The 17,803-nt window shown below is 42.3% G+C and overlaps 1 protein-coding gene across 9 annotated transcripts in view; it reads left to right on the forward strand.

The window, feature by feature from the left end:
- Mre11a (MRE11A homolog A, double strand break repair nuclease) overlaps positions 1-17,803 on the forward strand; it is a 52,472-nt gene that overhangs the window by 4,274 nt on the left and 30,395 nt on the right. For 5 of the 9 annotated variants that reach the window (XR_379107.3, NM_018736.3, NM_001310728.1 and 2 more), the window contains exons 4-9: positions 1,646-1,806; positions 6,844-6,931; positions 8,116-8,257; positions 10,629-10,743; positions 13,837-14,022; positions 16,429-16,600. Coding sequence is in view for 8 of the 9 variants with exons in the window: in NM_018736.3 (NP_061206.1) it covers positions 1,646-1,806; positions 6,844-6,931; positions 8,116-8,257; positions 10,629-10,743; positions 13,837-14,022; positions 16,429-16,600 (864 nt within the window). In the remaining variant the exon portion in view is untranslated. Of the gene's footprint in view, positions 1-1,645; positions 1,807-6,843; positions 6,932-8,115; positions 8,258-10,628; positions 10,744-13,836; positions 14,023-14,837; positions 14,927-16,428; positions 16,601-17,803 lie in introns of those variants that run through there. The other 4 variants (XM_006510053.1, XM_030244083.1, XM_006510051.2 and 1 more) reach the window with 4 other exon arrangements.

Consider the following 17,803-nt stretch of genomic DNA (forward strand, 5'->3'; position numbering starts at 1 on the left):
TTTGAAGAGATTTTTTCCCCCCTCATACCTCTAAGCACTCAGTGACATTACACTGCTTTTCTTCTCCCGACCTCATATTAAATTGGTATATAATTTGTTTTTTTAGTGATTATCTGTGTTCCCCTGTGGATAGTAAAATCTGTTGTTTAGACATGTATTCTTGTGTGATGCCTAAGAAAACTTAGTTCTGTATCAAGAACCCACTAATAGCTGATGATCTTTGCCCTAAAACTCCCACTGGCTTCTAGTAGCCTGCATTCTCCCCAGAGTGATGTTGCTGCTATGAGATAGAATGAAAGAGTGGGTGCTGGCTGTTGGTGGCACAAACCTGACGTTCCAGCTAACTGCTGGCTCTGCCTGCCTACTGTAAAGCACTTACCTCTGTGGGGAGGGGACAAAGCACTGTTCTCTGTGTGTCATGGGAGTGAGAGACAGCTACAAGGAGTAAAGCAGGTTTCCCACACAGCCGCAGATTCCACTGAAGCAAGATGATTGTAATGGCCACCTTTAAATATCCTTCTTCTAGCCCTCTAAGGCTTGACATGTTCTCAGTTTCATTCTAAGGTTGTTATCCTTCTGGAAGCAATAAGAAATTAATTTCATTTTAATCTAAATGAAGCTCAAGTCTTTGGTCTTTCCCAGTGGATTCAAACTGTAACTTGCACCTTGAAAAGGATATAGGAAGCTGTAGGAAGCTTAGAAATTGATTGAGTATGCTGGCTTTATATTCTGTCAAGCTCGATTCTTTCTCTTAGGGGAGTAAAATTTAAAGTCAAAGGAGGCCTGTTTTCTTTCCACAGAACCCTGAGTGTGATCTTTTGTAACTCTTTGGGTTTGGGAACACCTCCCTCTGAGCCTGGCTGTTACTATTTTTGTCTATTTCTACCCTTTGTTTCCTAATTCCCTTCTCTGCACACCTCACACTGGATTGGATCTTCCAAGTGCATATTATATTTGCCCTTTAGCATTTTTATTTACTCTACTGTTTTTGGAATCTAAATTCTAATTTTTAAGTTCTCTTGTATGTAGACTCTTGCCATCCAGCTATTCTTACTTTATTACTTTGTTGCTTGATTCTTTCCCTGCCTGAGACAGGGTTTTTCTATGTAGCCATGGCTGTTCTGGATCTCACTCTATAGACTAGGCTGGCCTTGTCTACAGTCTTCCTGTGTACATTGCATATTGGTATGTGAGTTCATCTGAACATGTGAGGCCAGAGGTTTGTGTTGGCTATCTTCTTCAATTTCTTTCTGCCCTACTTTTGTGAGAGTCTCTCATTGAACCTGGAAAGTTATTTACTAAAGTTCCCTTGACTAGTACAGCAATCGAGATCTATGTTTCAGTGTCTTCTGATAATTAAAAACGAATCATCTTTGCTCTGTTTCCTCTATCTCCATTCCTTTGTGCTGTGATTGAGCCAAGGGCCTACCATAGGGGGTCATACATTTCAGGTCAAACCACGGGTTACCCTTTCCCCTCTTTAAAGTTGAATAGTATCCTCACTTCACTGTGTTGCTAAGGCTGGTGTTAAAGTAGAAGGTTTAGTGACCACATGAGGCTGGGCAACCCTTTTTCTATCATGTCTAGATTTTAAACAATTTTTGCCTTAAACTTACTAATTTTAGTACTGTTTTCTGTTGATTAGGTGGATTTTATTTTGTTAGGTGGTGATCTTTTCCATGAAAACAAGCCCTCGAGGAAAACCCTGCACAGCTGCTTGGAGCTGCTTAGGAAGTACTGTATGGGTGACCGCCCTGTGCAGTTTGAGGTCATCAGTGATCAGTCAGTCAACTTTGGTTTTAGTAAGTAAGTACATTTACATTTGAGAGATGGTTTTTTTGGGTGTGATGTCTTTGTTGCTGCTGGCAAAATTCCCTTACAAAGCAACTTTAAAAGAAAAGGGTTTATTTAGCTTATAATCCCACATTACAGTCCATCATTTTAGGAAAGCCAACATAGGAACTTTAGGCAGCTAGTTTTATCCACAATCAAGAGCAGAGCGATTGAAAACATACATGTTTACTGTTCTGCTAGCTTTCTTTCTTTCTCTCTCTCTCTCTCTCTCTTTCTTTTTTTTTTTTTTTTTGTTTTTGTTTTCGAGACAGGGTTTCTCTGTGTAACCCTAGCTGTTCTGGAACTCACTCTGTAGACCAGGCTGACCTTGAACTCAGAAATCCACCTGCCTCTGCCTCCCAAGTGCTGGGATTAAAGGCATGTGCCACCACTGCCTGGCTCAGCTAGTTTTTTGTAGTCTCATACAGTCCAAAACTAAAACTTAGGGAATGGTGTTCCTTACAGTAGGCTGTGGCTTCCCCTATCAGTTACTGTAAACAAGACCATTTCCCACAGACATGCTTAGGCCTGTAGGCAGTCCTTCACTGAGACTCTTCCCAGGTGATTAGATTATGTCATATGATAAAACCAACATGTCATCTACTAGTTCTTTTGCCTTCATTCTGGGCAGTTTTGCAGTAGTGCATTTCTTTGAATTTTCTGTATATCATTTCATTAATTTGTATTTCTGAACTAATGTTGGGATTGGGTTTATTTCTAGATCTTTCATTCTTTTTTGTATCTTCTGGTTTGTTGTTGTTGTTGTTTTCTATTTTAAACTTGGCATCTTTATGTTTTTTGACATGAATTGTGCAAGTTACCTGTATATTCTAGTTACTGAGCCATTTTGTAGGCAGGTATATTTTCTCTAATCAGTTGCCTTTAGCCGTATTTATGGTTTGTGGTTGTTGCCAGATGTAGTTTTGATGAGTCAAATACAGGATTCTTTCTGTCTAGGATCATTGCTCTTGGTCTTAGAATATATGTAAGATTTTTTTTTTAAAGTAAATCTTCAATGTTGGGGATGAACCTAGGGCCTTGTGCATATTAAGCATCTATTTTCCCACTGCCTTTGTTTTCTTTGTAAACATGTAAGGACACCATGTTGCTTTTGAGTGAAATGTGTTCTTAGTCTTATGTGCTGTCATTATGTTTCTGTTTCTTGTCTTTGATGACTCTGGTACTGGTCAGCATTTGTAGTCATCTTGACCTTGGTATTAGGCTAAGATGGCTTCAGGTTTCTCCAGTGCAAAGCTGGTTTTCTGTCCATTGTTCTTGGTTAGAGGTGAGTCCCTAAGTCCAGCCTACACTCAATGGGAGAGGATTAAAGTCCACCTCTGGTTGGGGTGGAGGTGAAAGCCTTTAACCCCAGCACTCAGGAGGCAGAGGCAGTCGGATCTGTGTGAGTTCAAGTTCAGCCTAGTTTATAGAGAGGGTTCCAGGATAGCTAGGGCTGTTAACACAGAGAAACCCTGTCTCAAACAAACAAACAAACAAACAACAACAAAAAAATAAAATCCATGCACCCCTGCTGGAGGGAGGAAGATCAAAGTTTCCATGGCTATCTGTTAAACTTCCTGTCACCTTGTACCTCCCTAACCCCGTCTCATTTCACAGCATCTTTCTCTATTATTCCTGTTGGCCTCGGACTCAGTCTCTCTTTCCTCAGTGCCTTTGCGAGCTATGATTATACGTGTGCACTCCCATGCCTGCCTATGTTTTCTCTGAAGTAGCTTTCTTTAGGCATATGTGAGTGATGTGGTCTTGATCTTTTTAGTGCTGTTGAATCTGTTGTCAGTTTAACTGCTGGGAAGCCTGGTGCTTAGGAACATTGGCTACATGGATGCCTGGATGTGGTTATGCCTGACATCTCATCCTCTTAGAGGCCAGTGTGGGCATGCACCAAGTTCAAGGTCTGTGGCTTACGTAGTGAGAGCCTGTCTCCCCAACTTCCAAAAGAGCATGGATTCTGGATGGTGTCAGTTCAAATCCTGGCTCTGTCATTTAATAGTCACGTGACTAAGTCGTTCACTTACTCATTGTCTCTCAGTTCCATTGTTTTTAAAGGGACAGAATTATGCAGGTACATGATAATGGAGATTTGAGTTAGCAGGAAAACTCCTAAGATATTTTGACCTGAAGAAATTGTGTAGGGGACTGAGGCACTCCTAAATGCTCTTCAGCCTTTAACTATAGGTTGGGCTCTGCTTCCCTGCTTAGGTTTCAGCATACACTTGGCTTTTCATTTGCTTATATAGTGGTGCTGGGGTTGATCCAAGCCCTCGCATGCCAGGCTCACTGACTGCTGAGCTGTGTCCCCAGGCTTTCATCCTGCATTTTAATCCAAGGATTGTTTCTCAGCAATTTCAGGAGTTCGTTTTGTTTTTGTTTTTGTTTTGTTTTGTTTTTGAGACAGGGTCTCCCTATGTACTTTTGGCTGACCTGGATCTCACTGTGTAGACCAGGCTGGACCTGAACCCTATACCTGACTTAATGTCAGGAAATTCTTTATTACCTTTTTAAAAGAATAGCTTTCCCTTGCTTTTTCTGAACGTTTTTAACTTTTAATATTTTTGTAAATTTAAATTATTTTATTTATTTTCATTCTAGTCATTGTCCCCCTTCAGTGCCCCCTCCCACAGTTCCTCATCCCATTCCTTCTCCCCGTTGCCTCCAAGAAGGTGTTTTCGCTCCCACTAGGCCTCCCCCTTAGCTGGGGCCTCAAGGCTCTCAAGGATTAAGTGCATCATCTCCCACTGAGGCCAGACCAAGTAGACCTCTGCTATATTTGTGCCAGTGGCCTCTGACTGGCCCATATATGCTCCTGGTTGGTGGCTTACTCTCTGGGAGCTCCCTGGGGTCTGGGTTAATTGAGACTGCTGGTCTTCCTATGGGGTTGCTCTCGATTTCAGCTTCTTCAATCCTTGTAATTCAACTATAGAGGTCCCTGACTTCAGTCCAATGGTTGGGTGTAAGTGTCTGCTTCTGTCTCCGTCAGCTGCTGGTAGGGCCTCTCTAAGGACAGCCATGCCAGGCTGCCCATCTGTAAGCACATCATAGCATCAGTAATAGTGTTAGGTCTTGGTGTCCCCCCCGTGAGATGGAACCCAAGTTGGGCCAGTCATTGGACCTCCTTTCCATAAGTCTCTTCTCCATTTTTGCCCCTGAAGTTCTTTTAGACAGGGAGATTTCTGGGTCAGGAATTTTGACTGTGGGTTAGTAGCCCTGTCCCTCTACTTGAGACCCTGTCTATCTACTGGAGGTGGACTCTTCCAGTTCCCTTTCCCCAGTGTTGGGCATTTTGGCTAAGGTCCTCTTTTAAGACATAAAAGACTAGGAACTCTCTTTTTTTATATGAACACTAACTTCACTTTCATCTCTGCATTGTATTCTGGTTAATTTCCCCTTCTGGTTTCCTTAGGTCGTACAGGAAAAATGGACAAACACAGAAGGGAAATTCTGAAAGAAGACTGAATTAGCAAAGATCAAGTAGCCTGATCAGATTATAAGTAATTTAAAATGTGGCTCATGAATTGTCAGAGAGGTAGAAGAGACTAGGAACTTCAAAAAGCCTCACATCACAGGCCATTAGTTTTTGGTGGGGGGTGGGGGGTGGGAATAGCTATTATTCATTGAGAGTTCTCTAAGAAATTGATTAAATATTAAAGAAAGTCTCTGTATAGGGGCTTTGTAAAAACATCCATCTCTTTCCTTGCGGTAGAGTGTACTTTTACAAAGGTTTTCAATCTTAGAGGTCTATCAACTTCCCAGTTACCAGCTAGCCACAAGTCATACAAACTGTTTTTGGTTTGGTTTTGAATTTATTTGAGATGCCATCTACAAAACCCAGGAGCTAGAAAAAAAGAATGATATATTTGTCCTTTTAAAAATAAATATATTTATGGCAAAGGAATCCTGGAACAACCTTAAAAGTCATAGTTCACTAAGGAAGAGCACATGCAGCCCAGCACACATCAAGGCTGGATTCCCAGTGACTGCTTCCTTAAGTTGATTTAAAAATCCACTAGTTTTTAAAGCATAGGTGAAGAGCATACGTAGTGTACAGAAATGACAATAGCACTAATGTCTACCAAGAGCAGCTGCCTCCTTTGTAAGGTGAATCGAGACTGAAGTGTTCTTCTCATAGACACTGGTATAGGCAGACACATCTCAGTGCACATTAGTTACCTAAGACTCTCAGGTGTTTGTGCCAGTCTCCATGCCAACTGGTGAGTTTCTTGGAACATGGCATGGGCATTGGTATTTCTCAAAAGACACCCTACCACCTCACCCCCCCACCCCCCACCCCGCACTAATTAGAGTTTAGTGAGAATTCAGACCCACTGGTGTTTCAAGGGTTGATGGAAACCCTGCTGCTGAGGTTGGGAGAATGATACATCCTTACTTGGAAGGCTATGGGAGGGACCTACCTAAACTCTGGACAGGACATTTACACTAGAACTCATGCAACATACAAAAAGCTCTCTGTGGAAAGATTTCAAAATAGATTAAGCAGGGGCAGAAAGCCATAGTGTTCTAACGTATGTAGGAAGGGAAAAAATGTGCTTTTTAATACATACATAGATAGAAATCGCTCACCCCACTGTCACAGAGACGAGGAACCTGGTGTCTAGGGAAGGATGGGCAGGGCCTGAACTGTGTATGGAGCGACAATGGAGCTGGTGATGGGTTATGAAACTTGGTGGTTGGATTCCAACCTGCACATATCCTTTTTCCCCCGCCCCAAACTATAAGGAGAAGCCTTATACAAAAGGTTGAAAATTTGAGAAGCATATTAACTTGTCAGTTATTAGTTGTCTCTGTTTTATACAATTCATGTACTTTAAGATTTTTTCAAGCTTTTTAATTTAACTGAGTTTATTTCCAGCACTGAGCTGGGGTTGTCTGCAGATATATGTTTGTAGCTACCTAGTGCAGTACCTCTTGGAAGGAAAGTTTTGAGGAAATAGCTTTTATCCCTTACAGAAACTTTCACTGTTTTCTTTTAAGGTTTCCATGGGTGAACTACCAGGATGGCAATCTCAACATTTCCATTCCAGTATTTAGTATCCACGGCAACCATGATGATCCCACGGGGGTAATTACAATTCTGTTGGAATCTTAAAAATGACATTGAATGCTATCAGTACAATGCATCTACCTTTTTTCTAGTAATTAGCAGTCAAATTGAGTTATGAATTCAAATTAATTTCTTTTCATTTATGATTTTATATTTCTTTGTTGGTTTGTTTGTTTTTTAATATGGAATAAGAATTGTTACATGAGAGAGCCATGCACTTTTTTTTTTTTTTGCAGTACTGAAGGAAGAGAGGAGGTCTGACACATGCCAGGCGACAGCTACTGGTTTCCCTTTTTATTTTGAGACAAGATCTCATTAAGTCGCCCAGGCTGGCCTTGAGCTTGTGATTCTGCTTCGGCCTTTAAGGACCTGCAATTACAGCCCCTGATACAGGGCTTGCTGGAGCCTTGCTTTTTGGAATTTGCTAACAGTGAGTTGCTAGGAGTGGAGTGACTGCCCACATAGTGCCTCTTAGCTTACTTGAGCTCCTGGATTCTCACTGTAAAAAGTGACCTTTTTTTTTTTAGTATTTTAAATCTAGATTCAATTATTTTATTCCCTGTTTGATATGGAAGCAAGACTGGCAGTCCTAATAGAAAGTATGTTTGTGTCTTCTCCTGACATGTAGGTCATTAGTCTAGTTTATGGTCATATACCCCCCAAAACACCAACAAACAAACAAACAAACCATCTTATAAGACACCACTTTATATTACAATGTCTTGTTTCACAGCTGATTTTTTATATTTTTTAGTGGCCAGGGTGTCATGTTAGTGATGAGGTGCTAGCTTTGCACCTGCTGTGTGCTTTCGGCTGCTGTAGGTGATGTGTAGTTAGAAGAAGGTAGTGTCTTCATCACTGGATTTAGTTTTGGGAAGACACTGTCATAATCTGTTTTTGTAATTACAAGTTGAATGTCCTTTATCCAAAATTATTAAGCCAAAAGCGCTGCAAAATCTTAAAGTTAGACTCAGAAGTTTTTGGTTTTAGATCCTGTTTGGTTTTGGGTTTTCACCTTGGGATTCTCACCTGTTAAGGTCTGCACAGGTGTTCTAAAGTCAAGGAAACCCAAGTTCTGAAAACACAACATTCTGTGAGTAAGACACACTTGTGTACAGGGTGTGCTTTTGATGTGGGTGTGCTGCTCACCCAGACCACTCATTTCTGCAGACACACTCATGCTCTTTGAAACTTTGACACAGGCAGATGCCCTCTGTGCCCTGGATGTTTTAAGCTGTGCTGGGTTTGTGAATCACTTTGGACGGTCAATGTCGGTGGAGAAGGTTGACATTAGTCCGGTTCTGCTGCAGAAAGGAAGCACAAAACTCGCTCTGTACGGCTTAGGTAGGTGATTGACTTCGGTCAGATGTGATCCCTTTGTCCACGCCAGTGGAGAATTGTGTGTGTGGTTGGCAAATACAGTGTTAGAGATAGTTTGGACCCATAGGGCTTCCAAAGGGGGGGAAATTGGACAAATTTGATTATTTCTTATTGATTTCTATAAAAGATGGTGGAGTTTTCTGGTAAAAATGTTCTTAGTATTTCTAAGGACTGATAGCTCTTCAAACCTAATGGCAGTTTTAGTAGAAAATAAAACACGCAAACAAAAACTTTGCACTGTTTTGGACCTTTTATTTAGAGTCACATTTACAAAGCTGGATGGATGATAAGTGCAGACTAGGTAGCGGAACTGCATTTTGTGTCACAGAAGTCCGTGAGAGGTCAGAGCATACTATTCAGTATGGTAACACTGGCCTTTGTAGTGGGGAGAGTGAAATCTGGCTGTTGTGAGTTGTGACACACTAGATATCAGAGACAGACGAAGACCTGTTATTAACAGGTTATATATGTTAAAGTTAATTTTGTAACTTACCAGTTTTAATGTGACCAGAAGAAAATTGTTTATGTAGCTGTTGCATTAGTGGCTCACATTATGTCCCTGTTCTACAACTGACATCTTACTGTTAAAGCAGATTCGGAAATGTGCTTTATCCCGGGTGTGCTACTATGTGCTTGTAATCTCTGCACTGTGGAGGTGAAGAGGGGAGAGTCCTTGCGGTTCACTGGGCAGCAATGTAGTGGAGTCAGGAAACTGTAGGCCAATGGGAGATTCAGTCTTCAAAACAACATGGCTGGCACCTCAGAACCATACTCAAGATTGACCTCTCATCTCCCTCATCTCCACCTACACCTCCTGCTTCCCTGCACCACACTGTGTTCTTTTCACCGTTTTCTGTTTGTTTAGTTTGTTTGTCTTTTGGTTTCTTTGAGACGGTCTCACTATGTAGCTCTAGTTGTCCTAGAACTCACTATGTAAAAACCAGGCTGGCCTCAAACCCACCGTCCTCTGCCTCCTGAGTGGGATTAAAGAAAGCTTTTTTTTTTTTTTTTTTTTGCTAGACCTTATTGTACATGAATGAAAAACTAAGTATTATTTTTAAAGAACACATTTTTAAAATTCTGTGTATTTTGTATCTCAGGTATTTTTGAGGCTAGAAATAATGTGTACAGCCCATTCATTTTGTCTGAATCTGAGATAGGAGACAGACTTTAAAAAGCCATTGGCAGTTTCAGTGTCTGCAATATTTGCTATGTCTCCAGAAAAATGGCTTGCTCTCTTTCTTATCAACTGTGTCTTGGCTGTTACCTGGGACACCCACCCCTCTTCGGTGACCTTTTTGTCTCCCAGATTATCCCATCTTGTTCTGTTCTGGTGTCCTTAACTGGTGTCGGCTCCAGCCTAAACCCAAAGCAAGTTCTCCACACTCTCAGACTTCTTGCAGTCCTACCTCTGCCTTCTCCTTCAGTAAGGTCCGTCTGACGCCTACTGTCCCTGTGTCCCTCACAGTGCTCACGCCTGTGGGTGTTGGGGCAGAAGTGGGGTCGCTGTTTCCCTCACATCCATAATCTGCTTCTCTACATACGCTGCTTTAGGGAAGCCGTTGCCATTGCGGCATGCCCTTCCCTCAGCCTCTGCCTTCAGTTGTGCCAACCTTCCAGTGCTTTAGCATGTAGGCTTCCCCACCAGCACTCTGGGCCCATGTGCTGGGCAGGGCCTGTCCCAGCTCCACCTCACAGTTCCCATAGTACATCCAGACATCTCTATCCATCCAGTCATTGGCTTCTCTTCTGTGGTCAGCATGTGAAGTGGCAAACCGTCTCCAGCTCCAATTTATTATTTTGTTACTTGTTTTCTTGGTATCTTCTACTAGACCAAGGCAAGTCTCTTAGTATAAAAAGAATTATTTAAAACCATTAAATTACTAAAAAGTGTAAACTTGGTATATGTAATAGTATTATACTTTAAAATACAGTTTAAAAATCTCATCCTTTTTAAACATCCATTATTTCTGTGCATGTTATTGGTATATCATAGTTGAAAAGCACATTTACTTCACATTCATGGTGAGAGGACGAGGGGTGATGTTAGACATCTCATCTCTCTCGTGGGCTGTAAGCACAGGGAGTTCCTTTATTTCTCCTTTCACATTATCCTGATTGCTAAATGGAAAGCGTGTTTTGAATTCAACTGAGTGCTGTTGTGAATAAACCTGGGATAATAGATCCCATTTATACATTGATTCCAGAATTCAGATAGATAGCTGAACAGGAAAATATACTTTTGAGAAATGTGTTATTGAGGAGTAAAACCCTATTTACCTTCTAAACCCACTGTAGGAAAACAGTTTTAAAATAGTGTCGTGTCCCTCCACAGGCTCCATTCCAGATGAAAGGCTCTATCGGATGTTTGTGAATAAAAAAGTAACAATGTTGAGACCAAAGGAAGATGAGAACTCATGGTTTAACTTATTTGTGATTCATCAGAACAGGTAAAAATACTCTGAATATTTTTAAGTGAAGCACCTAGGTTCCCAAGACCTATTTGCGCAGGCCTTTAAGTAAAGGCCTGACTCCTTCACCATCACCAGGATGATGGATTCAAGTGGGGCTCTCCGTTTTGTGTGACTTCAGGCTGAACCTAGTTCACAAGTATTAGTACTTGTGAACGAACGTTTGCCTGGAATGGGTGAGACATGAAGATAAATGTACAGACATTGATGCAGCAGCATGGAATGTCACCATCTCATCTGTTTCTCTTGTCCCTAAGAAACGTTAGCCATTCCATGTCCTTCACTGTGACTGTGTTATCCTTATAAGGAACTTACTGTAGTAGGAATCGCCCGTGTGTATGTTATAGACCTCAAGGCTTTACTGTTACATTACTGAATTTCATCCTTCCCAGTGCTTAGACGTGGTCCTCACTTACTGATCTGCAGTTGTATTTTTCTCCTGTCAGTGAACATTTATTTCCAATTTTTTGATGAAATGATCACTTCCTCCACCTCTCTCTCTCTCTCTCTCTCTCTCTCTCTCTCTCTGTGTGTGTGTGTGTGTGTGTGTGTATTATGTGAATGCATTTTCAGAAACATAGCTGGATGAGCTGTCTTTTTCTAGTATGTAGGTCATTTATTCTCCTGGTAGAGTCCATGATGACTGAGGAAGAGAAACCAGAGTAAGCATGCTGTCTCCTATGACCCCTACATGGGAAGGAGTGAGGCAAAGTGCTCAGAGTGATTGCAGGAAGCTGATAGGAGAGAGAGCCAGAGCTGGGAAGTCTTGGAGAAGACACCAAGGGATCTGGGCCTGACTGTGATGCGTTTGAGTGCAGGCTTAGGCTAAGTGCTAGGTCAGTGCAAGTCTTCAGGAAGCAGACATATGAGTCTGAGACTGTCTCCAGTGTGTTTTGGTATGTATGACTTCCATGAACCTCTACACCACTGCTGACCACTGACTTCCTTTTCTGCCTCGACTGCATCACACAGGGAAAGGTGGAGGGGAAACTCATTATTCCAAAAGGTTGATCTATAATGAAAGGTGGGAAGCCCTGCTGCAAGTGGTGATGTGTGCATCTCACTGCAGAAGATGGTGGTGCTCATGTCTACTCACAGGGTGAGCTGCTTGCTCCTCCAGGCAGCTCCCGGTTTCTATTTTGAAATTAGTATTTGGGGAAGATGCTTGAATACCTTGTTTCCCATTGTACTTTTGTGGACTAACTTGAGCCTGCCGAGTGTTTATGGCCAGCAGTGAGTTAGCACTGTGGTATAAGACTTATACTGTTTGTTGGTTCTTTCCATATTAGTCCTTGGCTTTCCTTGTAGGAAAGACCAGACCTTCCTCATTAATTCACCTCTTTATGGTTATATCATTAAGGCCTTGAGGAGATGGAAAGGAGGGAGAGGAAGGGAGGAGAGAGAGTATTTGTGTGTTTATGTTTCTCTGTTTATTTGTTGAGCATGGCCTTAGATTCTTGACCTCACAAGATGCTGCAGTTCAGGCTTGTGTTTTCCTGTCCTTGCCTTGGAGTCAACCACTTCTCCAATAAGTTCTGATTGCTTCTATTGGTAGTACTTAGAACTAACATATGTGAGCTCTAGGTGTGCTTGTTGATGCTAGATCTCTTATATATCAGTGAACAGAGTTAATGTATAGTAACGCATGTAAATGTCTCAGCTGCATGTGTGTGCACAAAAAACCCACAACCCATAAGTTCCTGCTGATTTTAATTTAATCCAGATCTACTGTGTGTGTGTGTGTGTGTGTGTGTGAGAGAGAGAGAGAGAGACAGACAGACAGACAGACCCAGGCCCTGAGAGAGAGAGACAGACAGACAGACAGACCCAGGCCCTTACACATGCTAGTAGGCAGTGCTCTGACACTGACCAGCATTCACAGTCCCATTTGTTACTGGTGTCTATTATATGCAGTGCACAGAAGCGTTTGATCCTCCTCGCCTGCATCTCTGTGAGGAGCACACTCTCACTAGAGTCCAGTGTCTGGATTTCAGTTCCTGGCCTTCCACATCTGGTCAGGATGCCAGTCTCAAGGCTGTTCTGCTCCATTCCTCCCTCCCTTTTCACCACTGTGTGTGTGATTCTTACAGACAGATTAATTTCTCTCCCTTCTCATTCTTACACACATCTGCTGTTATGACATCTGTAGGAGTTCTGGAAAACAGGATTGCTCATTTAGGTGTGTGTCCTTCAACCTTTGCACTTTATTTCTGCTTCTTTATGACGACCAGCTTGGCTCTTGCTGCAGAAGGAGAGAGACTGAAGTGGCGAGAGATTATTTTGCAGTCTTGCAGCAGGCTGCCAGCATCCTTATCCCTTTGTTCCAGAAAAGATTGTGTGCTCTGTGAAGGCACAGTGGCATTGTGTTGCGTTTGAGTCATACACACAACATAAGAAACACATAGCCCTGCTGCTCCCCTAGCTCATTGTCCACCTTCCCTGAGCTCTGGAGTTTAGCTTCATATCTTGCTGTACTGTGACTCCTCAGAGCTTATTCTCAATGCAGAATTCCCAGGCTTGCCCTTCCCTGCAGGGCACTCTGTCCCCTCATATGGACCCCCTCCTCAAGAGGCCTACTAATTCAGAGCCCAGCTTTCAGTTGAAGTCATTGTGTTTCAGTGTGCTGAAAACTCTTAATTTAATTGGTTATCTTATTCCTATTTATAATTAATAAATGAAACATGTTAAAGGCACTGCAAACATTTAGTAGTTTGATATTTTATCATGAAGTTTAGATTTAATTCATTTTTTCCTCCTTTTTGGGGTATGTAATCAGGTTCAATTTAGATTTGAGGTGGACAGAGCTCTTGTTTTCCCTACTTGGTCACAGTACAGAACTCTGTATAAACTCTGCTGTCTCCTTACAGTGCAGACCCGGAGGCTTCCTGCTTCCCATCATGCCTCTGGCTTGATTGTATCCTGAAAGTTTGTAAGGCTGTGCTTTGGAATTCGATACAATCACCAACCCTTCGGGAGTGTCTGACAGGAATGGAGAAAAAAGATTTGTGTAAGCTTGAGAAGGAAGTTCCCTTGCTGCTCTGAACTTATGTTCTGCTTTAAATCTTGGTGTAGGAGTAAGCATGGAAACACCAACTTCATTCCAGAGCAGTTTTTGGATGACTTCATCGACCTCGTTATCTGGGGCCATGAACATGAGTGTAAAATTGGCCCAATCAAAAATGAGCAGCAGCTCTTCTATGTGTCTCAGCCCGGAAGCTCAGTGGTGACGTCCCTTTCCCCTGGAGAAGCTGTGAAGAAGTGAGTCCTTTAATATTCTAAGTCAGTTTTTCAGAAACCCTTGCTATGTCTGAGCATCCCACACTAGTGCTGTTGGCTGCAGAGGACAGCTTGTTTAGATTTTATTAAATTTCATTTATTACTGTGTGTGTATGTGTGTGTGTGAGAGAGAGAGACACGTGTGTGAGGGTGTGCATGTGCTGTGGTGAGGACAGCTTTGTGGAATCAAGACTCTCCTTTCACTTTGCTTGGGTTCTGGAGTCAAACACAGGTTTGCATGCAAGAGCTTTACCCACTGAGCCATCTCACCCGCCCTGAGGTCACTTTGTGTATGAAGGTTGGTTGTTGTAGTTGCTCTGTTTTAAAGGTTGGTTGGTTTGTTTTCTTTCATTTTAATTGCCTCATTTATTCCTAGGCAAATAACAAATGAAAAACAAACAAATGCTGCTTTAAGAGAGGAGTACAGATGCCTGTAGTTCACTTTGAAATACATCCAAAAAATAAAGTGGAGGATAATAGGGAATGGTGTGCAGGTGGCTGAATAGATAATTTCATAAATACTTCTCCATGGCATCCGGGAGTCGGGTAAAATGGGCTCACTACTAAAGTTCTTACTTTGCTGTGCATCCTTTTTTTTTTTTTTTTTTTTTTTTTTTTTCCCACAATAAAATGGGAGAAAAGGTTTTTCTGTAAATTCCATGATCTTGAATGGTTTCTGTTTAGCTTGTCTGGACATCGTCTTGCTCAGTTACTAAGGGAGAGTAGGGTTGGACCAGTTCATTGCCAAGGTGCTTTGTAGCTCCTAGATTCTCTTGTTCCCTCTCCCTCTCTGACAGGGAACACAAGGGTGACCATCACAGAGAGCAGTCGTGTAAGCCTCCATGGTCTCAGTCTACTAACAGGGCTGTTGCTACAGCCATTTGTGGTAAGACTTCCCAGTTTAGCCTTGTCTCACTGGCAACACTCCTAGAGTTGATGTTCCTGAGTTTGCTTCTTTCAGCCTTAAGTTTTGTAACCTCGAAGGGTCGCTCTCCTAGAATTTCCACTCAGGTGTGATTAGATTTAGATTTGGACAGCTTAAATGGCAGTTGGCAAGATCCTTAGGAGGTGTCATGACCCTAAAGGTCTGACTTGACTCACTTCTGTTTTGGCAGGGTAGTAAGGCCATGGCTATACTGATGTGCTCAAGCCTTTTGACTGAGAGAATGTTTGGTTGTTGGTGATTTTGCTGCCTTTTAGGAAAATTCAAGACTAATATTTAAAAATAAAATTCAGATTAGCTACTATGTAGACATTTACAAATTTTAACAAAATCTATATATAAGCAGATTCCCATAGTAACTTAGTTGAGCATTTTCTGGTTATAAATGTACTGTTGTAGCATATCTAATTTCTTTTGTGTCCGTGTTAGGGGATGGCTTTTAAGATGGTCTCCATGTAGCTTAGGCTGGCCTTGAACTGATGGTTCTCTTTCAAATTGCCCCCACGTACTAGGATCAAAGAGTGTGCTGCCATGCCTAGCTTTCTTTTCTATATATATATATATATTTTTTTTAATTAGATATTTTCTTTATTTTACATTTCAAATGTTATCCCCTTTCCGAGTTTCCCCTCCGAAAATCCCCTATCCTCTGCCTCTCCCCCTGCTCCCCAACCCACACACTCCCGCTTCCTGGCCTTGGCATTCCCCTACACTTGGGCATAGAACCTTCACAGGACCAAGGGCCTCTCCTCCCATTGATGGCTGACTAGGCCATCCTCTGCTACACATGCAGCTAGAGCCAAGAGTCCCTCCATGTGATTTCTTTGATTGGTGGTTTAGTCCCAGGGAGCTCTGGAGTTACTGGTTAGTTCATATTGTTCATGCCTAGCTTTCTAATGCAGTCTAAGTTGCTGACATTTTGTGAGCTGGGCTTTGGTAGAAAGTTTTACGGGCAGCTCTGCTCAGGCCCTGATGGTTATGGTACCAACAGTACAAAGAGCATGGCAACGAGCTGTGTGCTTGCGTGGCTCTCTCTGTCTGGCATGGTCTGCATAGTCTTTATTATACTATAGTCAGGGTTGTCCCTTTGTGAAACTGTATTTGTTCAGATAGGAGAGATAGAGGGAATGATGGAGGAGTTCACTTTATTCTTAGGAAGAATGTTATTTTTTACTATTAAAAAATTAAAATTAAATTGGCAGAAACATCTATTTTTAACAGTATTGTTTTATAAGCAAATATTTTATAAGAACTAAGAAAAGATGGAGCCTTTTATTTACAAACAGGGTCCCAACTAGCCTCTAACTTGTCATCCTCCTGCCTCAGTCTCCTGGGTGTTAGGAATCACAGGCATGTGCCCCCAAGCCTTGTTGATAGCTTTGACTATGCTTGTTCATCTTCCTGAGGGTGCCCACTAGATGTCTGAGCTCTTGTCTTCTGTGCAGACATGTAGGCTTGCTGCGCATTAAAGGGAGAAAGATGAACATGCAGAAGCTGCCTCTCCGCACCGTGCGGCGGTTCTTCATAGAAGACGTGGTTCTGGCTAACCACCCAAACCTGTTCAACCCTGACAATCCTAAGGTGACCCAGGCCATCCAGAGCTTCTGTCTGGAGAAGGTAACTGTTTCCAAAGGCAACAGTGGAGTCTGCTTTGTTTGAAAACTCACTGCCCCTCGGTTACAGGGCTGAGCAGTGTAGAAGGAAGCTGTCTGTTTATTGCTCACGAAGCTGCACTGCTGGTGCTCAGGACATGAGATCATCTTTCATTTCTTTCTTTCTTTTATTTATTTATTTCTGAAGAAATTTGTTCTTTGACAATTTCATACATGTATATAATGTCCCCTTCTCTCCCTTTTCCCTTGACTCCCATATGAAGTCTTTTTCATATTTGTGTCTTCATTTTATGACTCATTGAGTTTAAAACAGGGCCATCTGTGTGCCCCTGGGTTTGGAACCTATTGGTGCCTGGTCTTGTGCAAGATCCATGCAACCTCGTGAATTTATGACTGTAGTGGTTATGCCATGCCTGGATGAGGCTCCACAGCCATTCTCTCCCCTGGCTCTTCCTTCTGCCTTGGCTTTCTCAGTGTCCTCCGAGCCTGAGAGGGGAACACATACTTGGACTTGTAGGGCTGAGTGTCCAACTGCAAAGCCTTTTCTTACATAGAAGAATGATGGATATAGAGAAGTCATCAGTTAACTCTCCTAGAACCTTCTATTTTTTTTTTCAAAGATTTGACTTATTGTATGTACATGAGTACACTGTAGCTGCCTTCAGACACACCAGGAAAGGGCATCACATCCCATTAGAGATGGTTGGGAGCCACCACGTGGGTGCTGGGAATTAAACTCAGGACCTCTGGAAGAGCAGTTGGTTCTCTTTACCACTGAGCCATCTCTCCAGAACTTTTAAAGAGCACACACATCCAATCTCCTCACTTTGATCTGCGTTTGATAATGGCTCACCTTCCTTGTGAAAGCAGATGCTGACTTTGGAGATGAGAAGACACTGTGGTTCTAATTTCCATTACACATTCCTCCCACCCTAAAAACTACTCCAAATAGAATCTTAGCCTCCTTTTCTGTTATAGACCTTGTAGACCGCTGCCACCCCTCAGCCTGTGCAGAGGTTCTGGCTCTCCTGCTGTAGTCAAGCTGCACATTTTTATCATATAGGCTGCAGCTTGATAGCCATGATTGCTGGCATTATTTAGTCCACACTCTGCCAGCTTTGACTTTACCTCTTATTCTCATGTAAAGTAGGAAGTGGGGGTGATGGTGGTGATCACTGATGCCTGCATACTGACTGCCTGTCCCAAG

This window comes from Mus musculus, chromosome 9 (assembly GCF_000001635.26).
Source record: "Mus musculus strain C57BL/6J chromosome 9, GRCm38.p6 C57BL/6J".
NCBI lineage: Eukaryota > Metazoa > Chordata > Mammalia > Rodentia > Muridae > Mus > Mus musculus.